Source organism: Drosophila montana, unplaced genomic scaffold, assembly GCF_035044405.1.
Source record: "Drosophila montana isolate Dmon_TW-CO22-7 unplaced genomic scaffold, ASM3504440v1 contig_3848_1, whole genome shotgun sequence".
Lineage (NCBI taxonomy): Eukaryota > Metazoa > Arthropoda > Insecta > Diptera > Drosophilidae > Drosophila > Drosophila montana.
Window position 1 is genome coordinate 3,301,461 of NW_026998720.1, and position 21,381 is coordinate 3,322,841.

General features: G+C 38.4%; 1 protein-coding gene across 2 annotated transcripts in view; it reads right to left on the reverse strand.

The window, feature by feature from the left end:
* The window catches only part of Ace (Acetylcholine esterase), a 54,533-nt gene that overhangs the window by 11,560 nt on the left and 21,592 nt on the right, over nt 1–21,381 (reverse strand). For both annotated transcript variants that reach the window (XM_064696529.1, XM_064696528.1), the window contains exons 3-9: nt 19,551–19,689; nt 18,941–19,486; nt 18,651–18,858; nt 12,218–12,360; nt 10,533–10,682; nt 4,778–4,941; nt 4,511–4,674 (exon numbers count right to left, since the gene is read on the reverse strand). In XM_064696529.1, the coding sequence (XP_064552599.1) occupies nt 4,511–4,674; nt 4,778–4,941; nt 10,533–10,682; nt 12,218–12,360; nt 18,651–18,858; nt 18,941–19,486; nt 19,551–19,689 (1,514 nt within the window). The remainder of the gene's footprint in view (nt 1–4,510; nt 4,675–4,777; nt 4,942–10,532; nt 10,683–12,217; nt 12,361–18,650; nt 18,859–18,940; nt 19,487–19,550; nt 19,690–21,381) is intronic.

A 21,381-nucleotide genomic window follows, 5' to 3' on the forward strand; every position in this document is an offset into this window, starting at 1 on the left:
ACAGAGATACAGAGATACAGAGATACAGAGATACAGAGATACAGAGATACAGAGATACAGAGATACAGAGATACAGAGATACAGAGATACAGAGATACAGAGATACAGAGATACAGAGATACAGAGATCCAGAGATACAGAGATACAGAGATACAAAGATACAGAGATACTGAGATACAGAGATACAGAGATACAGAGATACAGAGATACAGAGATACAGAGATACAGAGATATCTCAGAGATATCTGTATCTGTATCTGTATCTGTATCTGTATCTGTATCTGTATCTGTATCTGTATCTGTATCTGTATCTGTATCTGTATCTGTATCTGTATCTGTATCTGTATCTGTATCTGTATCTGTATCTGTATCTGTATCTGTATCTGTATCTGTATCTGTATCTGTATCTGTATCTGTATCTGTATCTGTATCTGTATCTGTATCTGTATCTGTATCTGTATCTGTATCTGTATCTGTATCTGTATCTGTATCTGTATCTGTATCTGTATCTGTATCTGTATCTGTATCTGTATCTGTATCTGTATCTGTATCTGTATCTGTATCTGTATCTGTATCTGTATCTGTATCTGTATCTGTATCTGTATCTGTATCTGTATCTGTATCTGTATCTGTATCTGTATCTGTATCTGTATCTGTATCTGTATCTGTATCTGTATCTGTATCTGTATCTGTATCTGTATCTGTATCTGTATCTGTATCTGTATCTGTATCTGTATCTGTATCTGTATCTGTATCTGTATCTGTATCTGTATCTGTATCTGTATCTGTATCTGTATCTGTATCTGTATCTGTATCTGTATCTGTATCTGTATCTGTATCTGTATCTGTATCTGTATCTGTATCTGTATCTGTATCTGTATCTGTATCTGTATCTGTATCTGTATCTGTATCTGTATCTGTATCTGTATCTGTATCTGTATCTGTATCTGTATCTGTATCTGTATCTGTATCTGTATCTGTATCTGTATCTGTATCTGTATCTGTATCTGTATCTGTATCTGTATCTGTATCTGTATCTGTATCTGTATCTGTATCTGTATCTGTATCTGTATCTGTATCTGTATCTGTATCTGTATCTGTATCTGTATCTGTATCTGTATCTGTATCTGTATCTGTATCTGTATCTGTATCTGTATCTGTATCTGTATCTGTATCTGTTTGTGTATCTCTGTACTTGTATCTGTATCTGTATCTGGATCTGTATCTTTGTCTGTTTGTGTTTCTCTGTATCTGTATCTGGATCTATATCTTTGTCTGTTTGTGTTTCTCTGTATCTGTATCTGGTCGTACGCTTCGACATAAGGCTTGCATGGGCTGTCGATAATGATAAACTGATTGCTTGCATGTGTGTGTGTGGTGCCAGCCAGTCTGGTGCGCTCAGGACGAGGCGCGGCACCAGTTATGTTATTTTTTAAGTGGATTAGCACAAACCGCGCTGACATTTTTTGGTGAAATTTTAAATGCTCATTATGGCAAATAAAGCGCGTGTTGGCAAGCGCTGCGATGCCCATAAAATATATCATCCACTACATATCAAAATGCAAATTAATTAATTAGCCAGAGAACCGGTAACCACACTGGCCGCCACTCACCACACCACAGTGGCTCAGCTTTTACTTATGGGCCATTTTTAGTCCATGGCTTAGATATAGGCCCTAAGCATGAACAATTCCCGCCAGCACAGCCCATTTGCTCAGGGGGGAACCCCCGCTGGCTAGATTTGCATACTCCAACTCTGGCTTATCTGTAAAATGGTACTCAAGTAGAAAACAAGTAAAAACAGCTGGCTGAGGCACGCCGAGAATGAATACCCTTCATTATATAGAATCCTTGTTACCGAGCAAACTTGTCTATGGAGACTATATGATTTTTATAATGGTAAGATTTTGCAGATATTTGAGAAGAATAATGAAGCATGTAATGGATCGGTTTGGTCTAAATATCTTAAAGAAAAGAACAGAAAAGTAACCTATCTCGATGTTGTTAAGACATTACAGAGGAAATGTTGTGACGGACCAATTCTATGGCATCTACTGCTTCAATTGGCCAGCGCCCACATATGCTCTGTCTGCAACAGAAATGTAAGGATTAAGTATAGCTTTAAACTGAACGCCTAGTTTGGAAGACGGGCAGATAGACAGATCAAGAATATATACACTTCATGAAGACTACACGTTACAAATTTAATTAGAAAATCATTATACCCTCTTCAAGAAACAGATACTCACACATACACACACACACACAAACAATACACGAAATTAGCATAAATTAAGTTTTATTAATTTGTGAAACACTAATTCGCGTTTGTATCAGAGCGCAGAGTTGTATAGCCCAAAGACTAGACCCAACCAGACCAGACATCTTGGCGCGGTCGTTCAAGTCGTTTCGACTGGCAACAGTCGCAGCTACAACGACAACTGCGAATGCTACAGCAATTTTGACTGCGACTGCGATTCATCTTTCACCAGACAACACAGAAACTTGTCCACGCATTTTAATGGCCACTTTTACAATTTGCTGCCGCCCACCTTTACCAATGCATATTACCATCTTTTGTATACACAGCTAAGTCTTTTAACTACATTAATATAGATGTATAACTTAAATTAAAGTGTATATATATAGCTTGATTTATCATTGTCAGTTTGGCATATATGCATATGCATAATGTGTGTTGCCGTATTTTTGAATTTCGTTTCTCGGTCAGTCGTTCGCGCTTTGTCAGTTGGTCATTTAGTCGGTTAGTCAGACGCAGACTGAGACTGAGAAACTGCGAAACTCATTTCACTGATTGATGAGCACATTTTAAGATACTGACATTGCCCATAAATAAAATTGTGAACGCTGGCTACGCATAAATAAATTAAAAGAGCAAAAACTATAAAAATCTTTCACCGAAATGAAATGCTGATTCTGACTCACGATCGCCACTAACTGCCAAAAAAAAAAACATATATCTATGGGTATCTGAGCAACATAACTGTATTTCCGTGCGATACTCAATCAACCTGACGCGCAAATGGAACGCGTTTAGCGTTAAATTTTTGCATTTAACTGGCAAATTGTCAGGCTAATTGACACGCGTTACCAGACCCAGAAAAAGAATATATATATTGCAAAAAAATTAAATAAAATATACACAATTACAAGCAAGCCGAAGCGCTCATACCCTGCAGTGCGTCTCCCATTACTTTAAAATGTTGAAACAAGCCAAATACTGTGACAAAAATTAAATATATCTATTTTAAAATGATACATTTTAAATAATATTAAAATATGAAAAAAATTAATTTAATTGAAAAAAAATAAACAATAAAGAGTAAAGGCCATAAAATTCTTTAATATCAAAAATATTATTATATTTAATTAAAATTAAGAGAGCTTGGATTAACAAGTTGGCTTTTCGCAGACTCTGTAGACAAAGCCACATATATTTTCAGGCACGTAAGGTAGATTTTCTTTTTTCTGCCAAGAATATTGAAACTAAAGTAATTTCTAAGCTAATGGAATAAAGAGATCTATTATTGCTTTGATTTATACAGAAGACGTACGAACATCAGATGTTCAGAGCTAACATTCTATTAAAATTAATTAGCAAAAATTACAAAAAACAAATACAAAAATATAATTACCAGAAAAAAAGTGTTCAAAAATTGTTTCAAAACTGGTTTGTTAAAAATAAGCACACAAGAAAAGTTGCAGCTGATGCCAAATCGTAAACCCGGCACAACGCTCAAGTCCAAGGCTTACAAAACTTAACAACTGTCTATTCGAAAAAAATTCTACAGATCAGGAAGTCAGTTATTTGAGATCCTCATCTATCACATGGTCTATGCATATTGCAGGGTATCTGGAAATAAGCAGGTATAGGTTCTGCTGAAATTTGAGCTATTGGGGTGTGGCACGGTCAGCCAGACAGACAGCAGCTGGAGGCGTGTGTCGCGCATAAAGAATATCTATAAAGTGTATGTTAATTGCTTGCCAAATTCATACACATAAGGCAACAAAAGTAAGAAGTAAAATGTCAAGAAACTGTGCTTAAATCCCAACAGAGAAATAAGTAAAAATATTGCACTTGCGTTGGGCCGACTGCGCAATACTCTCTTAACAGAGTGATCACTTCAGCGATTAAAAAGGATCTAACTTAGCTGTGAGCTGATTGATAATAAAAAATACAAAAGATAAAAAGAAAATAATATTTCGTGTTGATTTTTGGACCAACTTCTCTCAAACTGTAGCAGGCAGTGGTATTAAAACTGTAACTTCAATTTTCAGTCGAGTTTTTAAACTTTAAGAGATATATATTGTCCCGTGTTTAAATACTTTATCTGAAGGGCATCTGCACAAGTATTGTATATACAGTTATACAATTCAAGTTAAAATATACTCCTTTACAGCTAGCAAACAGAGCATAAAAGGCATTTATGGCAACTACTACAAATAAAATTGACCTGGAACAATATTCTTTTATAGGGTATTTACTCACCTGCCCAACTCCTGACTTTAGGCAAATAATCGTTCCAGAAGGAGCAGCGCGCGGCGAGTGGGCCACGTGCCAGTTTCTCAATTTTGTCGTCTGTGCTGAAAATATAATACACAGGATCCTCCTTGGAAAAGTTGGGCCATTCCTCGCCATCTTGTGCCGGATTGCTGCAAGGCGTTAGAGAAAAGCTCGCGTTATAGCAAGACTGGTTGCTGTACTCGCTAGTTTTATGGCAGCCAGAGCTCAACTGAAAGCTCTGCGAAAGCTTACCCCGTCTTGGCAAACTCAATAACCGAATTGAGCATACGCTTGCCCAGCTCCCGCTCCACAGGTCGATATTGCAGAGATGTGTTCAGCGGCTGCCCAAAGAAATACTCAATCTCATCGCCGTGCAGCACGCCCATCCACTCGCCCCACAGCGATGTGCTGGTGCGCTAGAGAGAGACAGAGACAGAGAGAATAAGTGATGAGTGAATGAGAGCGAGTAGGGGACTGGGAAATCGTTGTTAACTTAGTCAGAAATTATGCAGATAAACATCCACCCTTTTTATTTATTTATTTGATTCCGCTCGCTCGCACGCACTCTTTGTAAATTGTAAATATTGTCGCAGCATGTGGCGAAAAAAAATCAAAAATTCCTCAGCGCCTAGCTGGCGTTACAAACATTCGAGCATTGTTTTTTATAAAAATTCATGGCCAAAATAAAATTTACATTACCATTATTTTGATTAATAATATTAATGTATGGTATGCACCTTAATGTTTCTTAAAATTATTACATTCAAATTATTTGGGATCTGATTCCACTCGATTGTGCGAAAACTTCGCGGCAACTTTTTGTTTACCATCCAATCGACCTCAAATAAATTTACTAAGAGAAATTTTGAAAATTCATCGAAAGTTGTTTTACACTAATTGCAAAATTGACCCCTTCGTGGTTACAAAATGGGAATACAATTAACGCTTTTTTAACTTGAAAAACTTTGGTTGTTCTTTTTTTTCGTCCGATTGCCTTCAAACTAATTTTTAAAAATCTCTGTACATTTTTTAAAATTTTCACGAGCAAGGATGGAATAATAATGTCTAAAACATTTAAGCAAGACAAGGCCGGGTAATACCCAAAAGTTGTGTCTTTATGGGAACGTGGGAAGATAGCCAAGAATTTAAAATTTTGGCATATGAGTATATAGCGAAAATTCTTGCCTTTTTTTGTTGATAGCGGTTAAATTTGACAGTTATCGATAATTATCGCTACAAATTTGGCTATTTGAGATCGACACGCTTACACTGGGGGAAAGTCAAACGGACAGACAGACGGACGAACATCCCAATAGCGACTTGACTTTTTAAGCTGATCAGGAATACCTTATGGGATCTTCTACCTCTGGGTACAGGGTATAATCGAGTACACGAGTATTTTGCAGGGCGTACAAATAAGTTCTTGGGGCAAATTACGTATATGTCGTTTAAATTGTTAACTGGAATTATTAGGTTTGGCTAAGTATTGGTCGGCTAGCTGCCAACCAATGGCAGATCACATAATTTCTTAATTAACCACAACCGCCACCTACAACAACAACTAAAACAGAGACAGGCCACAAAACCACAGCAATTTGGTCTATGGCAACTGATGGACAGCTCAAGTGCACAGTGGGTCAAGCTATGCGAAAAGTAAACAATTCATAATCAACTTTGATTGAAGGATGTGATTAGCCAAAATAACTGAAATATATTGGAAATCGATCTAGCTGGGAAATTAGAGAACGAAGAGTATCTTGTCAACGTATTTGTATTAAGCAATCAGTTTTATAGATAGATATATGAGCAAGAATATGTAAGCTGTATGGCATACATATATATATCTATATATATATTATTGAGAATGTAAATATATAAGAATCATATTATTAAAAATGTTTGAAGAGCGTCAAAATATTAATGAGTGAATCTTAGCTTTAAAGTTTGTGAATCAGTTCTTTATTTGACTAAATAAACGGTATTTACAATTTACAGCTAGAAACTTTATTAAACTTAATAGTATCATAATTGGCCAAGATCAAATGCAGCCCATTGTCAGAGTTTTTGAAGTGTTTTCCACTTAAGCAATTTGTCTGTTGGGCAGCAACTGCAAAACTGGCAGCCAATTGGCCAAGTCGCCAAATGAATTGCAGCCAGGATGTGCCAGGGATAATGGTGTTTTCGTGGCTAGCATTGCTGCAGCAGCTGCCAAGTTGTTGAAAATGTATGCTCCACTGAGTTAACGTGGACAAGCACACACAGACAGACAGATAGACGAACAAATAGACGGACAGACAGACGGACCCTCAACGCCTTTAGCAAATAATGAAGAATTGTGCGGCAAAATAAAGTTGTGTTTATACCCTGAACCCATTGAAAATGGATGAAAAGAGTTCTATGCGTTTGAGGTAATGCATCGTCTAGGCCGTCTGTGAGTACGTGACGATCTCGAAAACTACAAAAGCTGAACACTTCAAATATGAAATACATAATCCCCCATGCCATACTCAGAATGAGCTGATCAGGTTTTTTCGATATCTTCTCTCATTTTCGGATTATCAATAAATATCGATTTTGCCACATGGTTTTTAAAGCTTAACTCGAACATTCTGAGAGCTAGATAGATCAGATTTGGTATGTAGGTTCTCATATAGTATACACCCACGATTTGTTATATACACACTTTTTTATGTCATATCAAAGCCCGGAAAATTTCCTTAAGACTGAACTATATAGAGAAATAAGTTAGAATATTTTTAACGGCAGCTGGATGCAGGGTATCTGCTAGTCAAGCGTGCCCGACTACAGCACTCTGGCTTGTTTTATGCTTTTTGATTAAAGCCCAGAACTTCGCAGTCGGACTTTGGACACGGAATGGGCAATTGGCGCGCTGAATGGGGCAGCCAGAAGTTATTTAAGTGCCAGGCACGTTGCACGCTGCAGCAGAAGCTGTCAAGTGTTGGCGCCCCGTTGCCACTGGCAGCCATCGCAATAGACAATCTGGCAGGCACTTTAGCAGCTGCCCAGCTGGCGACCCCATTTGCGCGGCCCGGGCCAAAGGTCGCTATGGCTACCTCGTTTATGGCCGAAATGAGTTACGAGTTTTGTTGCAGCTACTTGAAGGCTGTAATTAAAACTAATTTCATTTGCTTTTCATTTCGCCGCCCCAGTTGCTGCTGCCGCTTCCCATCTGCCACTTCCCACTTGCCACTTGCCCCTGGTAGTTGCTGTTAGATTATTAACAGGCGATTTGATATGAACAATGCAACGGCTGTACTTTAACTTTTCGTACGCACTGTTGGCCTTGTCGTGTGCTCTATCAAATGAAAACAAATAAAACAAGACATGGCATTCGAGAGCAGCCGACTGTGAAATACGCTGTTCAAAAATAGAACCGTAAAGAGTTTTCTTGATTATTGGACATGCGAGTCTAAGACTATAATTCCACTGGGACTATGGGACATTTTTGCGAACCGAACCTCAAAGCAGGGAGTGTATTTGAGGTGTGACCCGAACCAGTCATAATTGAAATGCTGTGTGCCACGCAACCTATATGCTCTCTTTCGGCTAACGCACAGAGTATAAATAATAGCCACAAGCACATTTAATGACTTAACAAGCAAAAAGAGTGCAAGAGCTTGATTAACATTGGTCTTAAGACGCTGCCGTGCGCAACACACGCGGCGTATGCGTAATATTGATTTTTTAGACCAAACACCAATGCCACACACACATATACAATAGTATACATATATATATATATGCATATGTATTTGTTTTATTTATTATGATATATCAATGGAAGGACAAGGACTCAATATCGTCTCTCAGCTGTAATTACCTATTAACATTTAAGCATTGTCGCTAAGAGAAAATCAATAGGGGCCTACGCGGGCGTATACTGAATGCCAGGCACTGTATGAGGCGTACTCCCTATTTGTTAATCATTAGGCAGCTGCAGCAGCCGCAGTCCTTTAAGCAAATAACTGACTCAAATTATGCCCCACACGTTCGGGCCGTACAGGCCGTGACCTCGTAAATTGAAGTTTCATTAGGCAATGCCACGCCCCCACGCAACACACACACACACACACAACAGCCGGACGCGACTACAGTTCGTGCACCCTGTAACGACTGCTTGAGCTGTATCCGTGTCTGTGTCTCCGTCCCGGGCACAGGCACAGGCACAAGCCCGGGACTCAGACCCAGACCCAGACCCAAGTCCAGGCGCAGGACAGTTGGCAGTGCGTGTAGTTTAATTGGCGCTGTCCTTGTCCTGTGCGTGCGTGTGTGTGTCTGTGCGTTTATGGGTGTGTATTGAGCGAAACTTTTTGTTACCATAATTATGGCGGCCAAGGTTGCCAGGACGTGGCCAGAACTTTGTTTGTTTGTCAAGTCAAAGACAGCGGCGACGACCGCTTTTTAGGCGTCTAATTCGGAGGTGTTATAATATTGATTTCGACTTGGAATATGTTTGTATATTAAATGTATCAGGTGGTATTAGAAAATATATGGTCAATAAAAATGAGTAAGATATATTATATAAATATTTACCATTTTATAATTCTGTCGTAACGCATAGATGAAGTCATCTCGGACCCCATAAAGTATGTATATATATTCTAGATCAGCATCAATGGTCGGGTTGATATAACCATGTCCGCCTGTTCGTCTGTCTGTTTCTATGCGAACTAGTCTCTCAGTTTTAAAGCTATCGCCTTGACATATTGCATAGGTCCCTCCATCTCTGTCATATTATCTTGACAAAACCCGGTCACATATAATTTAAACTATGACACTTACTTATGAGCCAAATCTTACCAAGATCGCAACACTGTCTTATATAGCTCTATAGGCTGAATAGGTCGAGTTTTTGTATGGAAAAATACTCTGTTTTCAAAGATATTTTCATCAAACTCAGTATTTAAGAGCTTCACAATTCTCGGTTATCTGCAAGCCCGTAAGGAAATGTCTACTAGGGTATTTAATCTTCGGCATGCCGAAGATATTCTTACTTTCTCGTTTTATTTTGAGTCAATATTTGTATGTTAATTAAATTAAATTAGAATAATTCATATTAGACAACCTTGGTGCATTCTAACACATAAATTCACATATACACATATATAACTCACACACACAACCAGCTTCTGCTTCGCTTTGATTCAAACTATGCAAAATACATTCTCTAATAACTTTTTTGATTATTCTTAAATTGCTCTGAAATTTTGGCACTTTGGCGGCAATATGCATAAAAACTCGAGTACCATAAAATAATTGCAAATAATTTAATACATTTTTCTCAGGCAGCGAGTAAGTCCGAAAGGACTGGAAGTTATTAGCAGGCTTCATTAGGTCAGTTGTTATGGGCTATATCTACATATATATATATATATATATATATATAAATAAATATACTATTAACATACATATGGCTTACATATGGTTACAAGGTCGAATGCCTGTTTTTGCTCATTTTCCACAATGATGAAAAGTTTTAAATCTGCATTCATCTGGCTGCCTTTTTTATATAGTCTATAGGATTGGCAACCATCCGTCAGATATAAATTATGCAGACAGTCATCAGGACATTTTGTGCTGCTGTTGCAGTTGTTGCTGTTGCCGTTGTTTTTGCAGTTACTGTTGCAGGTAACCCCTGAGGCACGGCTCGCCATTAGCCTTGTGTGCAATTTTAATGACAAACAAATTGGACCTGGCTGCGTTTACTTTCAGTTTTCGCAGTATATACTTCTCACGTTGTTTGTGTGTGTGTGTGTGTGTGTGTGTACGTATGTGTATGCGTTTGTACGTGTGTGTGTTCGCTTTGCGCTAGTGGCGCCCCATTTGACCGCATTTCGATTGGACACACGCGCTCCGACGCCGTCTTACGTGTCAAAGGCTGTGAAATATTTAATGATTTGCGGCCACGGGCCACTGTCGCAGTGGCAATGCCTTTTACCCAGACCCCAGCACCTACGAAACCACCCAAAAACCACCCACTACTCACGTGTGTAAAGTAATAGTAATGCACGGAGGCGCCTCGCTCGGCCAGCGCCTGTGCATACTCATTGGTGGGGCAGGTGAAGTAGTGATCCCCCACAGCGCGTCCAATTTGCTGCTGATTTTGGTAGCCCGGATTGCCCTCCCAGCTGGTGTACTGTAAATAAAATCGAGGCGAAGAGGCAGCATTTAATATAAATTTAAGATAAACAACTTATTGTAGTAAAATCTAAATTATAAGCTTTGCGAGTCCTTAAAGCAATTGACAGAGTCGGATATTGAGGTTGCGGTATGAATGGCCCCTGTAGGCAATGAAATAGTTAGATGGACTTTCACAATAACCCCTCAATTATATTCAATCCCAAACTCAAAAACATGATTAATCAAAGGCAATTTTTCTTGTTATAATAGTTAAATTAGTTTGCGCTAGTGCCGAAAGTTATATTTTATATAATATTTATTAGCAGTTATATTATTTTCTTTAATGATTATATACGATATAGTTGTTAAATATTAAACATACTATAACCTATCAATAAGCCATGTAAGTAAATCATTGAAAGTCCAAATCAAATGAAGATTCCTTATTTTTACATTAAGTTCAAGTCATTCACGCTAGTGCCGACCTTTATATATTATTTATTATGAGTTTATAACCTTTTTTTTTTTAAATTTTAAATTATCAAGTCACCTTTTTAAATAATGCTAACTACTTAGGCCTTTGGATAAGGCAGTACTACGTCCATTACATACTACCTCATTCAGTTAACTTATATAGCTTTCTAATATAATCTATTTAGTATTATTTTATTTTCAGTAAAGGCCTGTAAGGCCAGCGAAATTTTACACTGTTTCGATGGACGTTTCGAATCTGGGTTTCCCATCTATTAATTCAAGTTTCGATTGAAGAATTTTTAAAAATTTGGAATTTTTTCCAAATTTATTTTAATATGCATATGAATACATTTTTATTCTTTCATTTAGCCCAAGCATTTTCTGAGCTCCACTTTAGGGGTTCGGTTCAGGCTTAATTTCAACTCGAATTGATATATTATTATTTGTCTTAAATAACCTTTTAAGCTAACCTATATGTTTCACTGATGTATGTGGACTATTACGCAAATATTATCTTTAGCCGGAATCGGTATATTTAAATGAAATTCTCAGATCTAAAGAAAATGGAAAATAGAATGAATCTGTTTGATTGCATTAAAAAACAAATTGGATTGCATGGTGCCAGTTTTTAATTCTTAATTCTTATCTAGTTGCTGATTGCGTGCTTTCAATTATCGTGTCTGATTGTGTGCCATATCTGGTTTATTTCTTATCTACAATTTCGCTATTGAATGAACATGCAGCGCGGCTTTAATTCAATTTCCGCGCCGCAGTGCAAATAAATTGAATAAATTTGCGTAATGCAATTTTATCAAATTGACGTCACTTTTAACTCGTTTACGCAGCTGCTGTTGGCGGGGTGTGCGTATGGTTGGGTTAGGGGGTGGCCGGTTGCTGCTACTATTTGCAACTGCAACACACAGCATCAGCAGCAAAGTTGTGTGTGGTTACATGCGGCACAAGTTGGCTGCCGTTGACAGCTGCCAACAATGGAAGCCAAAGCCAATGATGCGTTTTGGCCCCAATTGAGTTTAGACAGACGTCAGACACAGTTCCATATGTGTGTGTGTGACTCACCTGAAATATGATGGCCTCGCGTTCCGCCTGAGTTGCCTTGCCAAATATGTTATTCATAATCTCCAGATACTTGTCACGTGGCAGCGCGGTGGCATCATCCTTATCAAAGTAATCGATGAAATCGTACAGCAAGAAATAGGTGCCTGCAATAGACAGAGAGAGAGAAAGAGAGAGAGAGAGAGAGAGGGATGATTAAAACTTGACTGGCCAGATAATAAGTATGTATGCCAGCTGACTATGGGGCTAGTCGAAAAACAATTGCCACTAGAAGTTGCCGCGGGGGCGCAATCAACGAACCGTGCCAAGGACACCCTAACGCTGCATTAACCAAAGCAACGACAACAGCAACAACAATAAGTGTAAGTACTCCAGTCGTTCGCGACCGACTAAGTGATACCCTAAGTGCAGACCCAGCACTGATTTACATCAGCTGCAGCTGTGCCCCTCCCTGGGAACTGCATTCTTCAATAATTGCGACATTTCTAGTCCGAGGTTCAAAAACAAATTTAATGGCATACATAAGTATTTTGTGGGGTAGTTTCCTAAAAGATTCAATATTTCTCCATATCGATATCTCTTGATCTTATAAGCCAATCGATTTTTATCGATTTCATGAAAAAAGGAAGAGTTATCGATAATTTGAAACAAACTTTATCTGCACGTGCAATAGGAGGTCCTTCGTTCTAAATTTGAGTCTCTCGCTCTTGGAGATCAATGCGTTGAGACAGATGGATGGTCCGATAGGTATGCAGACAGAGGATAAGACTGGATTGCCTCGGCTCTTCAGACTGATGAAGAATATAAAAACTTTATCGGATCAAAGATGTCTCCTTCAGCCTGTTTTATACAATTAACACAATCCCCCTTGTTTTTAGCCATTTTCAATGGGTACAGGGTATTACAACAATGTGTGTTGTAGAGGTGCACAAAAGGTAAAATAGAATAAACAAAATCAACCACAACAAAAGCAAAAGCAACAACAACAACAGCCGCAACAAGGGCGAGAACAAAGCGTCTCGTTGCCTTTTATTAACTTAATTTTTATGGCACTTGTTGTTGTCGTCGCTTGTGTTGTGTTAGCTGTTATTCTTGTTGCTGTTGCTGCTGGCATTGTCTCTGGCACACTTCAAATACGAACACACTAACGAGCCATAATTGCTGCCTATGAGCCAACGACAACGACAACGGCAACAGCAACAGCAACAATAGACTGCCTGCCAATAGCTGTGTATGTGTGTGTGCGCGCATGTGTGTGCAGTCTCTATGGCTGTGAAATGTGTGTCATCCCCACGCCTTCCCATGCCAAAACCCAACAACAAGTTTGACTGAAACCAATTTGTTGTTGTTTGATTTAATTTTGGTTCAAGCCCCAAAAATTATGCAAAAACATGCGCATAACGCAAATATCACACACACACATACTCGACTATATGTCAATAATTAATTTTTAATTTTATCATAGCATCGAGCAGCGTTTAAAGAAATTGTCCTCAAATTGCAGGCAATTATGAAAGTCTCACGCCGCACGCACAGTGGTACACGTTCGAAAATACTTAATACGTATACTTAAGCAGGTTACTTTAAATCCTGACCTTGTCCAATCCAATTATTTTCATTAAGTCGCCCGAGAAGGAATTATTTTGAACCAACATATTCACCAAGGCTAGCGGATTGCCGGCAAAAGGTGAAACAGGCCTTAAATACATATAACAATTAAAGTGGATGTCAAACAATAATTTTACGCCAATTTTCCACCCTAGCAGATGGAATCTTGCAACACTCCATCTTGGCATTCACTAACATCACATGTGGTAAGAACTGTAAATTATTTAGGCTTTCTAAGTTTCCTTTCATTGTAGGCTATGCTTTCATCATCAATCAGTCAGTCATTCAGAGTGAACCGTTTTATTTGCGAAAATTAATGTTAGTATTATTATTTTAATAGCATTTATAGAGGCTCTGCCCACTGTGCGTGAGTTAAGTTTTAACATTTGAGTTGCAGTAATGCAGCTCGAGGGCATGTGTTATATCCAATTCGACTGCTTTCTGGGAACAAACATTTGGCTAAGTCGCTTTTAAATAGAATTTCCGTCAATTACGCAAACGTTTTATAATGATACCAAATGCAATAAGGTTGGGGTAAATTGCTATAAGCGACGTTTTGCAAATGCCTAAGGTCATTGTTGACACGATATGATGAGGTGTCAATTAAATAAGAATCAGAATGTGAAGGAGAAGTAAGTTTTCGGAGGATGCGGAAAAGTTTCCACAAGAAAAGACCAGTCAATATTTGGAGCAGATAATTATATGAGAAACAGACAGAAATAAAAATAAATATAGATTATAAAATTTGAATGCAAAAATCTTACGTTAAATAAAAATAAAATACAAAATTAAATAAAAAGCTTTTTGGAAGGCTTTCCAACATAAAAATAAATATTTTAAAAATAAAAATAAATAGTTTTAGATTTAAATAAGATGTAATAAATATTAAAATTATAATAATACATACTAATAATTATAATGATATGTATAAGGACTAATTTGTTTGATTGTTAATTTTCCTTTAAATAGAAATAAAAATTAAGCTGGTTTGATTGTGGTTTTATTAAGCAAACCTTCAGTTAAATTTACAGCAGCTTTAAAATTTGAAGCTAACTACAAAACTAAGATGTTTCTTATGTGCGCGGCGCATTGTAATCTATTGTGTTTTGTTTCAAATGCTAGATGACCTTGAACTCACACACACACACAGACGCGCACACAGGCATTGAGAAACAGTTATATGCGGCCCATAGCCTGCGTTGTGGTCGTCTTGTGGGCACGCACACCTTAGCTAGAAACAGCAGCAGCAGCAGCAGAAAAGCAGCGCTAGTGGCTGTAGTATGCAGCAAAAACAAAAACAATAACACGACAATACAAGCGAGCGAGAAAGAGTCTGCGAAAGAGCGAGCGAGACAGAGAGAGAGAGAGAGACAGAGAGAGCGGCAGCAGCAGCAGGAGCTGCAAGCACTGAGTGAAAGTGAGCAGAAAAGCGCACGTGCTGTACCGCCAGTGCCCCGAGCCGTGTGTGTCAGTGCCGTTGCTTATGTCTCTGTACGTGTGTACGTGTGTGTGAGTGAGTGTTCACGTGTGCGTGTGTGTGTGTGTTTGTGTGTTTCGGTGCCTGCCGCCTGGAAATGACGAAGCAGCAATGGCAACAAGAAAAATGAAAGCGAAACGACTCTAAAGAAAAAGCACAAAAAGCGCACGAGAATCTGTTATACGAAAACAAAACCCAACTAACACAAACGTAAAGTTCGCGAAAAAAAAAATGAGAAAGAGAAAGCAAAACGAACGGAAATTTTTTAAATAGCGCGCGGCTTCCCACGAATAATGCGAACAATGCACACAAAGCGTAAGCATTACCGTTAGGACGAGGACAAAACACAAACGCACACGCAATAAATGGTGGGAAACGCAGCAGCCGCCGCAGCCCAAGCCGAACGGGCAGAGGCGCTCAAGTATGAAGAAAAATTCGTTGCATACTTTTCGGCTTGAACGAATATTTCGATTTCAATTAAATACACTATTGTTGGGAGCTTAAAAATCAAACGGTACTTTAAGCGCGCCAGAGTGAGATGGCATTACAAATTAAAAGGAATTTAATATCAAATACTTGTTACTGAGAATAAATATTTTAACTTAGTTAAGTTTAACTTTAAGGCTCGTTAAAAACAATTGACTTAATCATAACATAACATTATAATGGCATAAAATTATCATAACATAACAAAATCATAGCTTAACATAATTATAACATAACATAATCTTAACATAAACAGAAATTTCATAATTATAATAGAATAATGTTAGTTTAATGCATTTAAGTTTTGAATTACTGAAATCTTTTGTCAATTTAAATATTTTTTGAATAGTAAATTTGCTTTAACACTCAAGACCATTGAAAATGCGTTTAGATATTTTCTTTATATATTTTTATACCTTATTTATTTTTATTAAATAAAAAGAGAATATTATATATTTATTTGTTCATTCAAGCATTATTTGCATTCGAAATGCCCATATTATAAAATTTTGTTGTTGAAATTAATTTAATTAATATTTAATTTCAATGGAAATGTTCTACACTTTGTTGAGCTCCTTTTTTCATGCACCTTTAAACCAATTAATTAAAATGTATATTTTTCATATAACCAGGTAAGCAAATACTCCTTAAAGTGGACTCCAAATGCCCATAATTTAAGTCTCATTTCATTGAACAGCTTTTTTGATTATCCCATTAACTAATTAATTAAAATGTATATTATTCATAAAATCAAGCAAAAATTAATAGTTTTTAAAGTGCACTACAAATACTCATAATTTTTATATTCTGTCTAACAGCGTTTGTCTTTATTTTTTCTATATTTGATGAAATACCTTTCAATAATTTATTAACTTATTAATTAAAATATATATTTTTCTATAGCCAAGTAAACAAATACTCTTTAAAGTGCACTCTAAATGCTCCTCAATTTATTTAACTCTGATATACTGAGCAACCATGCCCCCAGCCCCTGGTTAGACCTTAGAGCAGTAGCTGCAGCACGTGCCCCATCATTTGGTGGATGCAACATGCTGAACTACGATTTTCAGCTGCCGTTGCAGCTAACGGTATATATTTAAATAATTTATGATGCCGCTCCGCATGGCTGAGCAGTCCGGCGCTTCCGCCTGACATTGCCCCCGATTCGACTGAAGAAGACTCTCGCCGCCCACAGCCCCTTCCGAGGGCGTGCTGCGTGCATGAGTCTGGCAAGCCCCTTGTGAATTTCATGCGTATGCGCTGAAGTTTCCTTCGGGTTTTCCAGGCGCCTGCTGCTGGCTGCTGTTTGCTGCTGCGTTGACAAATTTGACTTTGGGTCGAGTTTTTCTTAAAGCTTACATGATTTGTGGCACGTTTCGAGTGAGCTGCCACAAGCCGCAGCCATTACACAAAGTGCATTTTGTGAGGCAACAACACAGAAAGCCAGGCAAACTTGTCTGTAAGCCAGTAATGTACAGTGTGCCATAAAGCATACAAACAAGCGGCCAAGAGGCGGCTGCCACGCCCTAAACGGGCGGGCAGCAACATAAAACGACGGTAGCAAAGCTTTGGCTTTTGTGGTGGCAGCAAAGAGCACAGAAAAAAGAAAACTAAACAAAAAGTAATAAAATCACAAATGGATGCAGCTGCAAGAAATGTGACACTGGCAGGGGCGATAGAGGGCATGGGGGGCGAGAATGAGGGTTGCCGCAGCATGAACATAATGGCGACTGGTTGCAGCTACATTTTGGCCAAGCACAGCTGCCACTTGCGAAAATTTGGCACACTGCTGACGTCAGCAGCAAAGGCGATGCCAAAAATACAATTGCAACAATGTGGAAACGATGGTTGGAGAGACGGGAAGGGGCGATGGGAGGGTGTCAGGCTATTGTTAGCCAAGAGCAGGCAAGCGGGCTGGGGTTTAAAAAGCACTGGACAGCAAATCGAGCAAAGTTTGATTAAGTTGTTGTCCACGCTATGAATACAGTGAAAAACATGCTGAAAAGGTAAGCAACAATTCAACTAACCCAAGGATTTTGGTAGCACAAGCTTAAAAAAATTTACGTTTTTCTTTTGTACGCTGAACTCAATGAAAATGGCTTAAATGGGTTTTAAAGTATTTATGCAAATGTATGTAAAAGGAAGGAGAGTAAATATATTCTCTATCACAACGACAAGTCGATCCAGACCTGACCGTCCGTGTGAACTCGTTGACCTCGGACAATACTAATACTATCGATTAATATCGATAAATACCGATCTTAAGACTATGTTTTCTAAGCATAGCTCGAAGATTATGAGAGCGCGGTACACCAAACTTAATATGTGTGTTCATCTCTAGTGTATACTGATTTGGTTCCTTTTGGATACTTCCCCCATTCCCTCCCTCGCACTCCTGAAGCGAGCATTCTAACTTATTTATCATATGATTGCCGGAAATAGAGCTTACTACAATTGAAATGCAATTAAAGAAAAGTTAATTTAAAAAACCGAAGGTTCTGCTTGAATTAGCATCTGGGTCTTCAAAGATATTTGACATTGCAAAAATTGAGTATTTCCAAGCAAACTAACTTGAAAACTATTGAAATAATGCATAAAATTGGTTTCACAACACTATGTGTGAGTTAAATTGATTTAACAACACTGAAATACACACAAACATTCATACAAAAGCTACAGCTACTACAAAGCAATATTATAGAGCAAAGAGAAAGAACAAGATTAAAATGTCATTTTGAAACTTTAGCCTTGCTTCAGGAATGCTTCTATTGTTTAGTCTCAATATCTAAATATAAAACAAATATTAAAGTGGAACTAAAACTAAAGACTTATTATTTAATTGTGGGCGATCACATAAAAACTTACCCTCATCTCTGACATTGCCCATGAGTATATCATAATCCTTTAGATCCGCCGTCTTCATCAGTGTCATGGGATCTGCGGGCAAGAAGGCGCCATCAATGGTTGGCGCCGATGGGAAGCTGAGTATGCCCGAGTAGGAGTTCCACTGCTGCACCGATATGGTCTTGGCGTCCACAGCGCGCATGCAGGTCATCACATGAGCCGGATTGGTCTGTACGGGGAGAGATTTATGATTATTAAAAATAAGAGCAAGAGAGAGCGGCAGAGAAAGATGGAGAGCGAGCTTGGCTTACCTTCAGCATGGAGGCATTGCAGTTGCAGTCATTGATCAGAGATTTACCAATCTCCAGCGCTTTGGCGGATGTCATGTGACTCCAGGGCGCATTCATGGTGCCCGACTGCATCATGCCGCGCTTGACCACGCCTTTGGTGACCGGCGACATGAGCTGTGCATTCACCGAACTCGAGCCTGCGGACTCGCCAAACAATGTCATCCACTCGGGATTCCCGCCAAAGGCATGCGCATTATCCTTTATCCAGCGTATGGCCAAGGCCTGATCCCACAGGCCCACATTGCCGGGCGCCTCCTCCGCAAACTCTGCCGGCATCTCTGGCGCCAAATGCAGAAAACCAAATGCGCCCACTCGATATTGAAACGAGGCAACGATCACATTGCCCACGGCAGACATAATGTCCGCATTGTAAATATCCAGGGTGGCCGAGCCGGTCATGAAGCCCCCACCATAGATCCATATGAGGATGGGCAGCCCGTTGGTCGTGTTCTGCGGATTGCCATTGTGTATGAGATGCTCAGTGTCGGCCTGCTTGTTGCCAGAGTGCTGCCGGAGTGACAAAAAGAGGATTACTTCAAGAGAAAGGATGCAAAGACTCTCTAGCACATACCTCGGCTCCATTGGCACCGCGTCCATGACGCAGACGCGCCTTCGCCGGCGCCCAAACATTTATATACAGACAGTCCTCGGATACATTGGTATTGGGATTCCAGATTTCCTCACCGGAGAAGCCCGGAAAGTATTCATAGCTAAGGGAATGCAGGGAGAGCGTGGGATCAATTCAGAGTCTAACAGTAAAAGGTATTTAGGTATTGCGATTAAATTAAGTCGAATTCCAATATTGTTTGAAATTTCTTAACTTAAGAAAACAAATTTAGTTTTTAAAACTATCTATTCCCTTTGTCTTAATATTATCAAATACAGGAAAAATAATTTGACTTTTACTTAAAGTTTTGACTTTTAATGCCTAAGTATGCAAATGCTTAAAATAAATATGTTGTACTGAAATCAAGAGTTTTCGTATTTTTTTAAGCACATAACTAGTATATTTGTTTAATAAATTACGTTCTACTTACATTTAGAACTATTTATGGAAATTTCTAGTTTGAGAATTCTTAAAATAAGTATAATTTGCTTAAAGGACCTGTTTTCGTTATTAATTTTTCAACATTGTAAGTGACTTTTGAAATCAGAGATGACCAGGAAAGATCTGTCTAAGCTCAATATCGATCTTAACACAATTAAAGGCAACTGTTTCTCCAAGTGTAGCTGTGTGGCTCGTGCCAATTACGACAAAGTAACCAGCTGTGTTATTTATTTTTATTTGCACTCTTCTGATTTGCCTGTTTTACTTTCACTGTGCCATTTTTCGAGGGCACACACACACACACATCTGTACACACCCTGGTACCTGTCCCGCCCCTCCTCCACTAGCAACATAGTTCGTTTGCCCTATAAATGTTGAATCCCTCGAATCGATATATACATATATTCAAACAAGCATTCAAACAAGACTGGCCACTACGCATCGCTCTGGCTGGCTGTAAGTGTGTGTTTGAGTGTGATTCAATAAATTCATATCCGTTTGGTTCGTTTTCTGTGGGTGTGTTTGGTTTCGTGTCAATTGAAATTAACTTTGGCACTTCGCATAAAAAGTAATTTATAGCAAACCGGAAAAGGCGATTCTACTCTGTCTCCGTTCGTCTGTCCCTATCTCTGTCTCTGTCTCTATCTCTATCTCTCAATCTCTATTTGTATCTCTATATTTGTCTAATTTCCGTTATGCCACACACACAAACACACACGCGCACGCACACTCGTAATGTCTTTGTGTATGGCAAATGAGAATAGCTTTTGAAATTCATTAGACTGATTTGTGGCCACAAAGAGCTGAGCTCCAGTCGAGGCTAATTGATTTATGTTAACTAAAAGACCAGGTTAGTCTCTCTATTAAGTACTTTTTGTGTATCTGAAATTGATCAAAGATAGAATTTACTAGAGACTCGCCTGAAATGCTTTTCTTGCCAAACTGCTTGCCTAAACATTCCGTGCATATCGACCAAACTGTGAAGAGAATATTTGGGTTTGGGCGTAAAGGCAGTCTACTAATAGAGACACTATACATATATTATAAAATGTGTATATATTTATAATATCATCTAGTATATATAGTAAGTGTATATATATTTATATATATCATCTAATTCGATTTCGCCATGCAAAAAAATTAGCATATTAAGAATAAGCCTACATTAAAATAAAGTAACACGGAACTAATAATTGTCAATTACATACGTGTCCATCTCTGATATTTTATTATACTGATTTTCTCTAATTTTTTTATCGGTTTAATAAATGTTATTTCAACAAAATAAATCCGAGCTTTAAATAAGTTAGTTAAGTCTGCATTTTTAAACATTTTAGGCAACTCCCCAAAGGGG